Genomic DNA, 13,716 nt, shown 5'->3' with positions numbered 1-13,716 from the left:
CAATGCCGGGATCAGTCCCACCTCAGGCTTCGGGAGGCCACTTGTGGTCTGGCTGTGCTCATCATGCAGCTCTGGTCCCAGTGCTGTATACCGCTGGAGAAATCTCTGCCTCCTGCCGTATCCTGGAATCTCTCTCAGTCCTTTATTCTTGCAGTCTGGTGTCAGATAGTAGCACTGGAGTCCTGCTCAATCCTCAGCTACGTGCTTGCACCTGTGTGACCTGGGGCATGTATCTCTTCCCCCACCCCCATCGCCAGCTTCAGTTTCCTAAAATGTAAACTGGAGATTCTAACAGTTATTGAGCACATGTTCATTGAGGGTCTGCTCTGGCAGGCAATGCGCTGGAATTTGGGAATGCAAAGGGGAATGAGACTGTCCCACTGTCCCCATGTCCCAACGTGGCTTTGCGTACCTGGTATGGAGGTGGGCACACTGCAGGCATTCACGGATGGGAGCTCTCCTGTTGTGCAGGATTTGTATGATCTGCTGCTGACAGCCCAGCAGTCCAGCCTCCTCAAAGGTGGCCTCTCAGGGAGATTCTCTTTGATTAATGAGTGCCTTTGTCCCTAAAGGATGTGCTGCTGGCTGCCTTCTTGTTTCATCTGGCTGCTGGGGCCCCCAAACAGTTGGCAAAGCAGTTGGTATCTTAGACTATTTTTAGGTGGTGGAATTAGTGGGGTGTGTAGATATGGTGGGGCCTGGTGTGGGGGGTTGTCCAGGAGACAGAGAGCTTCACAAGCAGCACGATGGGGGTAGAGGAGAAAGGATGCTCTCTCTCAGGAATGTGTGGGCAAACCTTCATTTCTCCTTCATGACTGGAGCCAAAGGACACCTCCTCTATACAGCCTTCCTTGATTTCCTCAATAAATACTCTAAAGACTCGGGTTAATTGTCTACCCTCTGGGCTTCCCCCAGCTCTTGGCTATGATTCCGAACATACTGAGAAATAATGTGTTGAAGGGATCTTATCTGATGCATTTCTGGGTCTCTCCTGCTCTGCACCTCTGAATCCCATCCTGCCCTTCCTCATCCTAATAAGGTATAGAAAAGTTAAGAGTCAGATTTTGAAGTCACGCGGCTCAGATCTACGCTTGGTAAGATAACCACAACCAGGTTAGGTTGTACAACTCTGTTTTTTCACCTGTAAAATGGGTGATTATCGTGACTGCCTCCCAGAAATTAAAGGCCTCATTTTGCTCCAAGCACAGAGCATAGCATCTGGCACAGAATGACAGATCTCTTGCAAGCCCAGGGGCCTAAGGAGCTGCAAGCTCCTAAAGGTCTCCACCCACTTTGTGGCTTCTCGGGTGGTGTGAGTGCTAGTAGGAAGGAGGGAGGTGTTCCCGGTCACCCCGGGGCCCACAGCCGGCCAGAGGTCGCTCAGCGAGAAAGAGGCCGAGTTTAACTGAAGAAAGGTCTGCAAGTCGTTCCAATTGCAGCAATTTTCCTCGTCCTCCCTGCTAACGGACACCCCCTTCCTCCGATCCCTCTAGTATTTTCCTTCTCTCGGTCCCGCCCCCACTTCTATCCTCCTCTAATTCCGCGGCTTCGCATTTGGGAGGCGGAGTCTCGGGCGGGAGGTAGAGAGTCCCCCGCCCAAGGGGGGGAAAGGCGCCTCCCGCCCAGTGAGAAGGCTCCGCCTTGCGGTGGGGGAGGGGGCGCCCGTGTCTCCGGGAGAACCCGGAAGTCCCCAGAAACGAGGGCGGAGTCTGGGGAGCCTGAACTCGGGGATGGGTCTCGCGGATACAGGGGAGTCCCCGAACCAGCGAAGACCTGCTAGGGAGTTCCTGGGACAGAGTGGTGGGCGGGGCCTCCCAGAGCATGAGGCGGGGTTAGATGGGGGCGTGGCCTCCCAAGAGGGGCGGGGCTCTGTCTACGGGAGCTAAGCTGCGCCGCAAGGGGCGGAGTCTGTGTGGGGCGGGGCTCCGCGGGGGCGGTCCTAACGGGGCGGGGCATCGGGATAGGGGCGGAGTCTGGTGGTTAGCGTTCGCCCCCTCCCTCGGCCCCGGGTGTCCCCGTGACGAGGCAGCGCGGAGCCGCCGCGGGCCGGGCCCATCCCGCCGCAGCGGCTCCGGGGCCGAGCAGGGCCGAGGCTCGAAAGGAGCGGCTCCGAGCGGGGCCGGGAGCGCGGCCAGGTGAGACCGCCGGGGCGGAGGGGGCGGGGGCTGTGCCGGGCGGGCCCCGGCGGACGCGGGGGGCGTGTTTGCGTGTCTGGGGGTGGCAGGGGGAGTGGGTCCGAGGGCGGCGCCGGCACTGGCGCTCGCGGGTCCCCGGTGGGGCCGGCGCCCGTTCGGGCATTGCCCGAGGGGCTCGGGGTGTGCGGGGCTGTGTGCGTGCGCGCGCGTGTTTGTGGCGAGGGGCCGCTGGGTGTGTATCTGCGTGTGCGCTGGGCCGTCATTGTGCCTGCCCCCGGCGCAGTCCCTCCTGCGCGGAGATGTTTTCCAAACAGGCTTCCTGCGGAGATGGGCTCTGCTGCAGCCCCAGCCAGAGGGGGGAGCGCCGCCCCCACAGGCCTCCAGAGACCAAGGCGGCCCTGGGACTGCAGACAGACACCTGAGGGAGGGAGGGGGCGCGCACCAGGGAGGGGTCCAGAGGCCTGCCCGCCGGGTGAGCCGAGATGGGGAGACTGAGGCAGATGGATGGGGAGAGGAAGATGGCCAGACAGACGGAGATGCGGAAGAAGGTGGGAAGAGAGACGCTGAAAAGGACAGCCCAGGAGGACAGAGAGTCATTGAGAAAAAAAGACAGACAGAGGCCTAGACCTGCAAAGGGGCTGAATGATTAAGATGGATAGATAGATTCCAAAAACCCAACAGAAGGGTTACTCAGAGGCCCTGGGGGCCAAGAACCAAGCCTAGGAACTGAGTCTAAGATGAGGAATAAGGGTCCTCTAACTCCTGAGGTGTCCCTCTTTCAAGCACATCCCAGACTGGGGTCCTGACGAAAAAGAAGCCTCTGGCCCCCCCCATGTTGGTCCAGCCCTCTGGCCTCACCAAATATCCTGACCCTCTGAATGTGGGGGTTCCATCCCACCCGTTTCCCTTCCCTGGTATCCCAGCAACCCTGGGACAGTTTAAAGGAGGCAGAGGTGGAGCAGTTGCCATAGCAACAGAGGTAGTGAAAGGTCACTCTGGCCTAAGTGTCCCTGCAGCAGGCCTAAGCTGGCATGGGCGGGGGGAGGGGGGGTTTGTTTGGGATGGGAGGTTGCAAAATGCTTTTTCTCCTCTCCCACTCCGCCCAGAATGGTGCTAGAAGGAAACCCTGAAGTGGGGTCTCCCCGAAACTCAGACCTCCGTCATCCAGGGAGCCAGGGCTCTTGTGTCCTCTCTTCTCCTGGTGAAGATGCACAGCCAGACCAGGAGCCCATCAAGTATGGGGAACTCATCGTCCTGGGGTGAGCAACCTTGGTCCAGGTGGGGCAGGGCACCAGGCACCCCTAGGGCAACCAGACCAAGGGCCCCAGTACTCCCCACCTATGATCTTCTGCTGTTTGTCCCCCCTCACCGCCCCAATGGAGAGACAGAGTTGACCAAACCCACCTCAATTCCTGTTATTTTGTCTTCCCGTTTTTTATAAATTACTGAGAAAACTCTAACTGCCCACCTAAGTTTCTGATCAGATAAAAAGTAGCACCATCTGCCTTTCATAAAGCACCTAGCATATGTAGTCTGGGGTGAAGAACTCTGGTTCTCCAGCAAAAATGCTTGGTTCAGATCCTGCCTCTGTGAGTTGCTTAACTTCCCTGTGCCTCCATTTTCCCATCTTACAAATAGGGATGATAATAATACTTTGGAGGGCTGTCAGAGGAATAAATGAGGTGATTCCTGTAACGCACGTAGACAGTGCCTGGCACAGATCAAGTGTTCTGGGAGGCAGGCCTGTGCCAAGCCCTTTCATGGACATTATTTCATTTCAATCTTCACAAAGATGCTGTGAGGAAGGAGGTGAGGAAACCGAGGCTCAGAGAGGGGAAGTGACTGGTCCAAGGGCACACAGCTGGTAAGTGGCAGGGCTGGGATTTGGACCCAGGTCTTTCTTACTCTAGCTCTAGTCTACTTTCACCAAGCCCCAACTGACTCTCATGCTACAGATGAGAAAACCAAGGCCAGGAGAGAGGAAGCGATGTGAGTTGGTGGTTGGGTAGACCTCATCCCTTCCTGGTCTCTGCCTGACCAGGATCCCTGAACCACCCACTTAGCTCTGCCTCCAGGCACAGATCACTCTTCTTCCTCCCCCATCCACACCTCCTGTTGGCCTCCCTCTCTGCCATCTGCCCCGAAGAAGATATTTGATAAGCTATGCTATCATTATGATTAATTAGAAATAATAATGGCTAATGTTTGCTGACGTGTACATGCCAAGTGCTTTTTCCTGATAATAATAAGTTAACATTTATCAAGGGCTTGCTGTATATGTATATCAAACTCTGTGCCAAGCATCTTTAAATGCTTTATCTCATTTAGTTCTCAAAATAAACCTGCAAGGTAGGTACTGATCAATTAGTACCCTTTTACAGACGTCATGTGTTAAGTGGAAGAGCCGGGATTTAAGCCAGGCCCATCTGAGTCCCGAGCCCATGTCCAGAATTGCCCCATGCCCCAAAAGTGGGAAAAACTTACAAGGGCAAAAGTGATTCTCCTCTTAGGGCTGCTTGCATGAGAAAAATAGCTGCTTGGTGTCCCAAAGAAGGACAGACTTTCCAGCTGAGGGCGAGGCCACTGATGAGGGAGAGTGCAGACCAAGGGTATAGGCCCTCTTGGCAGCTCTTTTTTCTCAGTAGAGCAGTGAAGCCCCACACTGGCTATAGAGCCACCTGAAGAGCACATTGAAAAGACCCACTGACAGTCCCATCCCAATCAGAATCTCCATGGGTGGAGCCAGGGAATCTATATTTTAACAAGCTCATGGAGAAGATTCTGATTCAAGTGGTCTTTGTCTGTATTTGGCAGTTCTTCATCCTGGCACTCCCTGCTCCAAAATCTTCCATGGCTCCTTCGTCTCATAGAACAAAGCCTAGACTCCTAAGCTTGGTGTTCAGGGTCCTTCCACCAGCTTCATCCTCCTCTACATCAGTTCACCACCCACATCACCACTCCTTGATCTCACCAAACCCTGCCAGCCTCAGGCCCTTCAACTGGGGCAAGCCTTCCCTCTAGAAGGGCTTCTGCAACAGAGGCCGGAGTCGGACAGACCCAAGTTCAAATCTCTGACTTTTTCACTTACTAGCCTGGGACCTCGGGCAGGTCATTTTACCTCCCTGAGCCTCAATTTTCCTCATCTGTAAAATGGGAAGAAAGATACCTGTCTGGCAGGACATTGCACAGATTCCATTAGGTAATTAATAACGTGAAGCCCCGGGAACATGGGAGCCTCCAGAACGTGGCAGTGATCAAGGCTGTGACTCACCTCATCTTTGCCTTCCACAATCACTCCCTCCGGAGAAGAGCTGGAAGGAAGGTAGACATTTGACATGTATGGATCTAGGGAGGTGGTGGCATTGCGGGTCTGCTTTCTCTTCCATTCTGGTTTCCAGTTGGACTTGTGGTGTCATAAATGATAGTTTTCTGTAAAGGTGAATGCTTTCCAGTTCAATGTCCAGGAAAGGTGTTCCCTTTCTTAGAAACCTGATCTGAGGCCAGAATTCCCTTCTCCTATCTCTGGGCCTGTGGTGTGTTTGATGCCCAGCTTCCTTGAAAAGCTCAGGACACCCCTTTCCTGCCACTGTGAGGATAGAACTGACCTGTGCTGTGCCTCGGGTACCACCCCCAGCAGCCAGGCAGGCAGGGCTCAGGTGGCCAGGAAACACTGCATAATTGAATGAAAAGCCTTCTGGAGATATTCCAGCCCTCACCCTACTCCCCAAAGGCACTGATTTGATAATAATAGAGGTCTTCTAGTTTCAGGTGTCTCTAGGGCTTGTTTATTAAGGTAGAGTCCGCCCAGAAGTTGGCAGTTCCTCAAAATCTCTCAGGGCCTCACTTTCTCTCTCTCTCTCTGCAACCCCCTCTTTTTAAACCCCTACATCCACAGCTACAATGGGTGTCTGGCAAGTGGGGACAAAGGCCGCCGGAGAAGCCGCCTGGCGCTGAGCCGCCGACCCCATGCCAACGGAGTGAAGCCAGATGTCATGCACCACATCTCCACACCACTCGTTTCCAAGGCAAGCAGCTTGTCCCAGAAGACCTGGACCAGGTCTTCGGCCTTCCCAGTCCTATCCACCCATAGCCCCACTGGAGCAGAGGAGCCCACTGTGTCTTCACACATTGCCTTAGGCTGTCAGGAAATGGTGCCGAGGGGAGATTCCTTATTGTGCACTACACATTACAGTTTGCAAAATGTGTTCATTGATGACCAGACCCCAACTATCGAATAGAAATGATCAGTATTGTGTAGGGGGCAGCCAAGGCCCAGGGAGGGGATGTGACAGTAACACAGCAATGGCAAAGGAAAAGCCCTTGGCTTCAGAGGATTTGGGTTAAGATACAAGCTCTCCTGTTTCCAGCTCTGTGACTTTAAGCCACTTTCTTCTGAGCTGCGGTTCCCTCAACTGTAAAATGGGAATGATAACTCTGCCACCTCCTTGAGGTGGCTGTAGGGATCAAATAAGGTAACCCGTATATGGTGCCAGCCACACAGTACATCCTCTGCAAGGGTAGAACTGCCCCTTCACTGGGGTTGGCCGGTGGGCCTTGAGTTCCAGCTCCTGGCTCAGAGGCTCGCACTTCTCCTGGCCACATGCCCTGGGAAGTGACTTCCCCTTTCTCCCCACCAGGCACTGAGTAACCGTGGCCAGCACAGCATCTCGTACACACTGTCCCGGAGCCACTCGGTCATAGTTGAATACACACATGACAGCGACACGGATATGTTCCAGGTATGTTCAGACCTCTCTGCAAGTCTCTTGGCCTCAGGGCCACCAGGCCTCAATGTAGCATTCTTGAGAATTCTAGGGTGAACTGGGAAGACTGAAGGCCCGGGTTGTTGCTTTGGGGGCACTCAGTGCAATCGACTACTCTTCAAATCAGGAGGTCCAATGAGTGCTGTTAACTTCCTGGAGTTACACAGCAAATCAGTGGTTATATCAAAACTTAAAATCCAAGACCAGGGGCACGTGGGTGGCTCAGTTGGTTGAGCATCTGCCTCCGGCTCAGGTCGTGATCCCAGGGTCCTGGGATGGAGCCCTGAGTTGGACTACCTGCTCAGCAGGGAGCCTGCGTCTTCCTCTCCCTCTCCCCCTCCCCTTGCTCATGCTCTCTCTATCTCAAATGAATAAATAAAATCTTAAAAAAAAAACCAAAAAAACAAAAAAACAAGACTAAACACCCAGGCCCCAGGAGGCCATAGAGCTTAAGGGTTCAGAGTGTGGTGTGAGAGTCATACTGCTTGGGTTATATCCCAGCTCCATCACTTACCAGCTGGGTGACTTTGGGCAAGAGTCACTTATGCTCTCTGGGTCTCAGTTTCCTTATCGGTACAGTGGGGCCCATAATGTACCCACTCCATGGAATTATTGAGAAGATTCGCTGAGATATAGCACGTGAAGCACTTAGCATGGTATCTAGTAAATACAGAAAATTCGCTATTTGCTGCTAATGTTTGACCACTCCCGGACTGGGTGTCACCTTTTCAGTAGTCTATCCAAAAAATCCCAACTCATTTTTATTGAGTGGGGGAGATAGAGAAGCCCCAGACCCAGTGACTAGATTTGGAGACTCCAGCTAAGATTCCAGAGGGCCTGGGAAGTTGGGATGGTACCACCCCCTCCTCATTGTTTGGTGACCTCTACATGCAGAGCAGCTGCTGGGAACCCTGGGAGGGAGAGAGCCTGTGGGATTGACCTGCACACATAAGCATCCCTGTGCTTGCCCTCCCCTTCTCACAGATCGGCCGTTCCACGGAGAACATGATCGATTTTGTGGTAACAGATACATCCCCTGGAGGAGGGGCTGCTGAGGGCCCCTCAGCCCAGAGTACCATCTCTCGCTATGCCTGCCGCATCCTCTGTGACCGCCGGCCACCCTATACTGCCCGCATCTATGCCGCTGGCTTTGATGCTTCCAGCAACATCTTCCTTGGAGTGAGTGAGCCCCCCAGGCAGGGACTGGCACTTCGTCTGAGAGTGAGCAGAGAGGTAGGGTAGGGAGGGGCAGCATCCTGGGCTGATAGACCAGCCAGCAGTCATCGTAACCATGACCTACGCTGGCGTTAGCAATGCCACTTAAAAATGAGCACAGTGAGGCTCTGAGAGTGCCATCACCTGAATGATGCCCATGGCCGTGCAGTCTCCATTCCAGTTCTCTCTGGGCCACCTCTGACCATGAGGGTAGAGGGGTAGCAGGCTGGGGGCCACTCGGGGATATGATGTGATTCCACATTTGGTCCCAGGAGCGGGCGGCCAAGTGGCGGACCCCTGACGGCCTGATGGACGGTTTAACCACCAATGGGGTCCTGGTGATGCACCCAGCAGGCGGCTTCTCTGAGGACTCAGCCCCGGGTGTCTGGAGGGAGATATCAGTCTGTGGGAACGTGTACACTCTGAGGGACAGCCGCTCTGCACAACAACGAGGGAAGCTGGTAGGTGGCCTGCTCCATCCCCACCCCCACCCCTCATCCTTCCCAGGTCCTTCCCATCTGATCTCCAGGCCTCCCACACAAGGGATCCTCAACAGGCTCCATCTGGGGGTCATGCACCACTTGCCCCACGGAGAGGGCCAGACCATATTCCCCAAAACACAGCCCACATACTGCCAGAGGTTTGTGCGGTGGTGTGTGGTGAGCAGACATAAACACACTGCGGTACCAAGTGGCTTTAGGGATGCTGGCAGCTTAAAAACATCACAGCCTCTTGTGAGGATGACACTTGGCCCATGTGTGAGCAGTTTATAGCCTAAAGTGTTGGCAGTCTATAATGTGTCTCTCACGTTCACACGGATTTAGTTTTATTATCCTCACTTAGCAGGAAAGGGCCCTTGGAGTAGTTCTGACAGAGGTGACAGTGAATGCTCCACATGGCACAGATCAGAGAACTAGTGTTAGGAACTCGAAGAGAATGCTAGAGAGAAGTAGGGGCCAGCCCGAGGTCATGTGGGCAAACTCCTCAAATGAGCCATGCAGAGCTTCTAGTGTACGAGCACATTGGGCAAGCAGATGGGAAATCTCAGGGAAGAGCATGGCTTATCTTTCCAGAGCATCAATACTACCAGGAGGTTTGGGGAAACATTATTTTTAAAACTATGCCCATGAATTTCACTAGCATTCACATGTTGAGTACCCCTCTGTTCTAGGTACCGTTCCAAGTGCTTACAATGATTGATTCATGAGAACCACTTGAGACAATGGGAAGTAACATCCATCTTGAGGATAAGGAAATTAAGACACAGAGAGGTTGAGTTACTCAACTAGGGATGCAGAATTAGTAAATGGTGAAGCTGGAATTCACACCCAGGAGGCAAGCTCTAGAGTCCTTGCTTTTAACCACAGCCATTAGGACAGCTGCTTTGGGCAGTGTTTGGTCCCCAGTGTTTCAGATAGAAGAGTTTACCACTTCTGCCTTTACATGAGAGCTTGGGTAAAACCTCATTTTGGTCCAGATCTCCTGATTTGACAGATGAAGTGACCAAGGCCCACATCCCACTGTGAGGGACAGTGCATACCTGGGACCATTGGCTTGCCTCCCATGTGGCTTCTCAGTCCCCCTGGCTCCTCTGCCCCCATCCTCCTCCCCCTCTGCCCCTACTCTCCTCTCCCCTCCCCTCTAGCCTGCCCCATTGGTCCAGGGTGTTCTCTCCAGGGAGGTTTGGTGGGATAGACAGGTGGCTTGGCTGGGGTGATAGCTGCCTAGGGGCCAGGGGTTTGGTGCCGTCTTGAGCAGTTAAGACCTTTCTGTGCCTCTGGCAGGTGGAAAATGAGTCCAATGTGCTACAGGACGGCTCCCTCATTGACCTGTGTGGGGCCACACTGCTGTGGCGCACGCCAGCAGGGCTGCTGAGGGCACCGACGCTGAAGCAGCTGGAGGCCCAGCGGCAGGAGGCGAATGCGGCACGGCCCCAGTGCCCTGTGGGCCTCAGCACTCTGGCCTTCCCCAGTCCGGCCCGTGGCCGCACGGCACCCGACAAGCAGCAGCCTTGGGTCTACGTCCGGTGTGGCCATGTCCACGGCTACCATGGCTGGGGCTGCAGGAGAGAGCGGGGCCCCCAGGAGCGCGAGTGTCCTCTCTGTCGCCTTGTGGGGCCCTACGTCCCTCTGTGGCTTGGCCAGGAGGCCGGCCTCTGTCTGGACCCTGGGCCACCAAGCCATGCCTTTGCACCCTGCGGCCATGTCTGTTCTGAGAAGACTGCCCGCTACTGGGCCCAGACACCACTGCCCCATGGCACCCATGCTTTCCATGCTGCCTGCCCTTTTTGTGGGGCCTGGCTCACTGGTGAGCATGGCTGTGTCCGCCTCATTTTCCAGGGGCCACTGGACTAGGCTCCCCCAGGCCCCGGCTGCCATGCCCACCTGCCCACCCAGGTCCCCCACCTCCTGCAGCCCAGAGGGAGCTCTGCATGTGGGACTTTACCTGCTGGCACATAGCCACACCAGATGGACACGTTGGATGGGCTGTGTTCCTTCCCTCTTGACCCTTGTCCCTGAAACCCCTACCCCAGTCAGAATGATGGGGCCCTTAGCACCAGCTCTGTCCTGGGCTGATGGAGGGAAGCCCACCCCTATGCCCTGGCCCTTCCTGGGGTGTCCCACATCATGCCGCCTACACTGTGTCCCTGGGGGAGTGAAGGGGCTATGGGTCCCTGACCCCCAGCTCAGGCTGGCTGTGCCCTGAGCCTGCCGACCTAGCTCCAGATACTCACCCTGCTGCTGCCCTGGGTTCTCTATAAACCTTGCTGCTCAGCTGCCCTCACAAACCCCACGTGTCCAGCATGCGTGCAGTGCCGCCAGCCCCTGCATGAGTGATGGGTGGGCAGCAGGCGGGGGCCGGCATCTGCTGATACCCACTATGGGCTGAACTCCATGCTAAGTGGGCTCTGGGGACACAGAGACAATCAGACCTGGTTCCCTGCCCAGTGGAATTCAGTGTAGGGGACAACAGACCAAATCACTGAATGACAACAGTTTCCTGTGTACCAGGATCAGAGACTCATCAGGGGCTGCGGAGCAGGTCTTGCAAACAGGCAGGAGAGGGAGAGAGGTTGGTGTGGGAACTCCCCACAAGAAGGGGAAGGTGCTTGGGCAGGAGATAGGCTGAGCACAGGTTCCAGTGTGAGGAAGCAGAGAAATGAGTGGCTAGAGCAAGAGGTTGGGGCTTCCTTGAGGTGGAAAATGCTGAATGGAGGCTCTGGAACCTCATTTGTGGACAGTGACGAGTGGAGAGAAGGGAGAGGACTGACGGTCCCAGAGTGCTGGCTGAGATAGAAGGGCTACTATTACCAAGTGCTCACCATGCCCTGTGCTGTGCTGCTGCTGCTGCTAATAACTATATGAATAGAGCACTAACCAAGAGGTTTTGCTATTTAATCCTCATAATTACCCAGGGATGGAGGTGTTCCCATTTCTGTTCTGGGGAGATTAAGGCACATGTGCCAAGTCACACAGCTAGAAAGTAGCCAAGCCAGGATTCAAATCTGAGATTGCCTGCCTGGCCTCACCCTGGCCTCCTCCATCACACTGTACTGCTTTTCTTGGATGGGGGTGGGAGGAATGGGGAGGGCAGCTCAGGGCACAGGAACAGCATGTGCAGATGTGTAGCAGGAAAATGCTCAAGGCCAAGGAGCCAGGTCTGGATGGGCAGAAAAGAGAAAGGACATTGGGCTGGGGCCTTAGTGGCCCTTGGTTGCCAAGGAGACCAAGTCAACTGGACCCTTACTCTTCTTGGCTAAGTGTCACCTCCCCCTGAGAGCCAAGGCAGGCTCAGTGTGCTACTGGGGTTGCTTTCAGACATTCTTGGGGGGAAGCAAGCTAGGGAGACTGGTAGATGGAGATTCTGGAGATAGAAAAATCTGAAAAAGAGGCTCTAAGTACAGGCCTGACCTGGGCATCATCCCCAGTTGAAAACAGCTGCCAGAGTCTTAGGGAGTACAAGTTTGGGGTGGGGGAAACCTGCCCCAGGTCACACAGCTGGTGGGGGCCACAGAGACCAGACCTGGTGCTCTGGAGAGGACAGAGGGTTCCTGCAGGTGGTAAAAAGGGGAAGTGATGAGATTCTTGCTCCAGGAGCAACACACTCCTGGAGCACTAGGGAAACAGAGATGGGGATGCTTGGGTGGATGTGCAACTCCTATACACACACACACACACCACTAGGAATCCAGCTCTACCCCATTGTTCTCGTTTCTGACCCTGTTGAGAACAAGGCAGGGGGTGTTCCGATTCCATTTCCAGTAGGGAAACTGTAGACCTTGGGAGGAGAGACAAGCAAAGAGCAGAGTATCATCCAGGGAGATCTTGGAGATAGTGGTAGAGGGTAAGACAGCCCTGATCTTGGCCCAGTTCTGCCCCTCTCTGGCTTTTGGAGCCTCAGTCTCCTTACCCATTAAATGGAAGAGCAATTCCTCTATCACCAGGTGGCTGTGAATGTATGAAGAGCATCTGTAACACAGTAGGTATTTAATGTTTCTTCCTCATCTACCCTTCCTGCATTTCCATGGAGAAGAACCAAGGCTAAGGATGCTCATGACTCCAGTGAGTGGACTTTGTATGATTGTGTGTGTGTGTCCGCGCGCATGCACTGGGCCAAGTGGAGAGGACAGTGTGGTGGAAGGTCTCAGGAAGGCTAGACCTCAGTTCAGAGACACCTGAGGATAGCGTGGGTGGCCTTAGGGAAGTCAATGAACCTGTTAGCCTCAGTTTCTCCATCTCACAATGGGTAAAATGACATCCTATCCGAGTTTTTGCAAGAATGAAGTATCCTCCATTTGAACAGGACCTCGTGTATTAACTGTAAACATAAGAATGCAGCTAGGTTGAGGGTTCCAGGAGTACTGGGATCTTTTGCTGGCCTGAGCTGCCCATTGACAGCTGGAGAGCACTACCTCCTTTTCTGGTGTCCATCTCAAATTCACCCAAGTCAGGGGAATATACTTATTTTAAAGACAGTAAAAATTGAGGCACAGAGAAGAGAGGTGACTTTCCAAAAGACATAGACAATGTAGGGTGCTCCCCTGTGATGATAATTATCATCGGAGCCAACAGTAGCACTGTTGTGTCAAGCAGGGCTTTGGGCACTTTCATAAATGAGAAACCGGCACCAATGGTGGGCAGATGTTGCTGTGGGCCTAGACCCAGGTGTGGTAAAGGTAGGGCAAGAAGACTGTGTGGATATCAGGTATTCACTTTTCCCAACCTCTCTGGGCACAACACTAGGGAGCAGACTGCCCAGTCATCACTTCATTCAGGGCTAAAGCATCCCTGGGAGTGGAGACAATTGTTAGCCCAGTTTTCTTGCTGAGGAAGCGAAGACTGAGAGGTAAAGTGTCCCACTCAGTAGACAGTGGGGGGCCTGATTCAACCTGAGATGGCCTGGCTCTGCCCACACTGACCTGGAGCCCCTCACAATGCCCCCCCCTCCCCTACTGACCCCAGGCCCAGCGCCAGCACTTGGAAATGCCCTGCCTGGCCCAGGTCATCCTCTTGTGAGTCCGTCCAGACATGCAGAAGTGGACCTGGGGGCCAGCTGTGTCCTGGGCAGCCAGAGGTCACAGGCAGCTTTCCCTTCCGTGAAAC

General features: G+C 54.4%; 1 protein-coding gene across 3 annotated transcripts; it reads left to right on the top strand.

The window, feature by feature from the left end:
- Nucleotides 1-1,979: 1,979 nt before the first annotated feature.
- PELI3 (pellino E3 ubiquitin protein ligase family member 3) lies at nucleotides 1,980-12,661 on the top strand. Of its 3 annotated transcripts, none has more exons than XM_038563830.1 (8): nucleotides 1,980-2,135; nucleotides 3,242-3,394; nucleotides 3,928-3,999; nucleotides 6,031-6,160; nucleotides 6,773-6,874; nucleotides 7,883-8,077; nucleotides 8,386-8,574; nucleotides 9,898-12,661. In XM_038563830.1, exons 2-8 carry the CDS (start codon nucleotides 3,243-3,245, stop codon nucleotides 10,465-10,467), a joined length of 1,410 nt encoding a protein of 469 aa, XP_038419758.1. In that variant the 5' UTR covers nucleotides 1,980-2,135; nucleotide 3,242; the 3' UTR covers nucleotides 10,468-12,661. The 3 variants fall into 3 exon arrangements, with proteins under 3 accessions (XP_038419758.1, XP_038419759.1, XP_038419760.1); XM_038563832.1 differs by lacking the exon at nucleotides 1,980-2,135 and adding an exon at nucleotides 4,950-5,457 and having other exon boundaries at nucleotides 3,341-3,394; XM_038563831.1 differs by lacking the exon at nucleotides 3,928-3,999.
- The last annotated feature ends 1,055 nt before the right edge of the window (nucleotides 12,662-13,716 follow it).

This window comes from Canis lupus, chromosome 18 (genome assembly GCF_011100685.1).
Source record: "Canis lupus familiaris isolate Mischka breed German Shepherd chromosome 18, alternate assembly UU_Cfam_GSD_1.0, whole genome shotgun sequence".
Taxonomy (NCBI): Eukaryota; Metazoa; Chordata; class Mammalia; order Carnivora; family Canidae; genus Canis; species Canis lupus.
Note: the sequence above shows the minus strand (reverse complement) of the source record. Positions and strands in the feature narration are given on the sequence as shown.

Coding starts and splice junctions, on each gene's coding strand:
- PELI3 (XM_038563830.1), top strand. CDS start 3,243: ATGGTGCTAGAAGGAAACCCTGAAGTGGGGTCTCCCCGAAACTCAGAC. Junction 3,395..3,927: donor GGGGAACTCATCGTCCTGGG/GTGAGCAACCTT, acceptor ATCTTCACAAAG/ATGCTGTGAGGAAGGAGGTG. Junction 6,875..7,882: donor GCGACACGGATATGTTCCAG/GTATGTTCAGAC, acceptor CCCTTCTCACAG/ATCGGCCGTTCCACGGAGAA.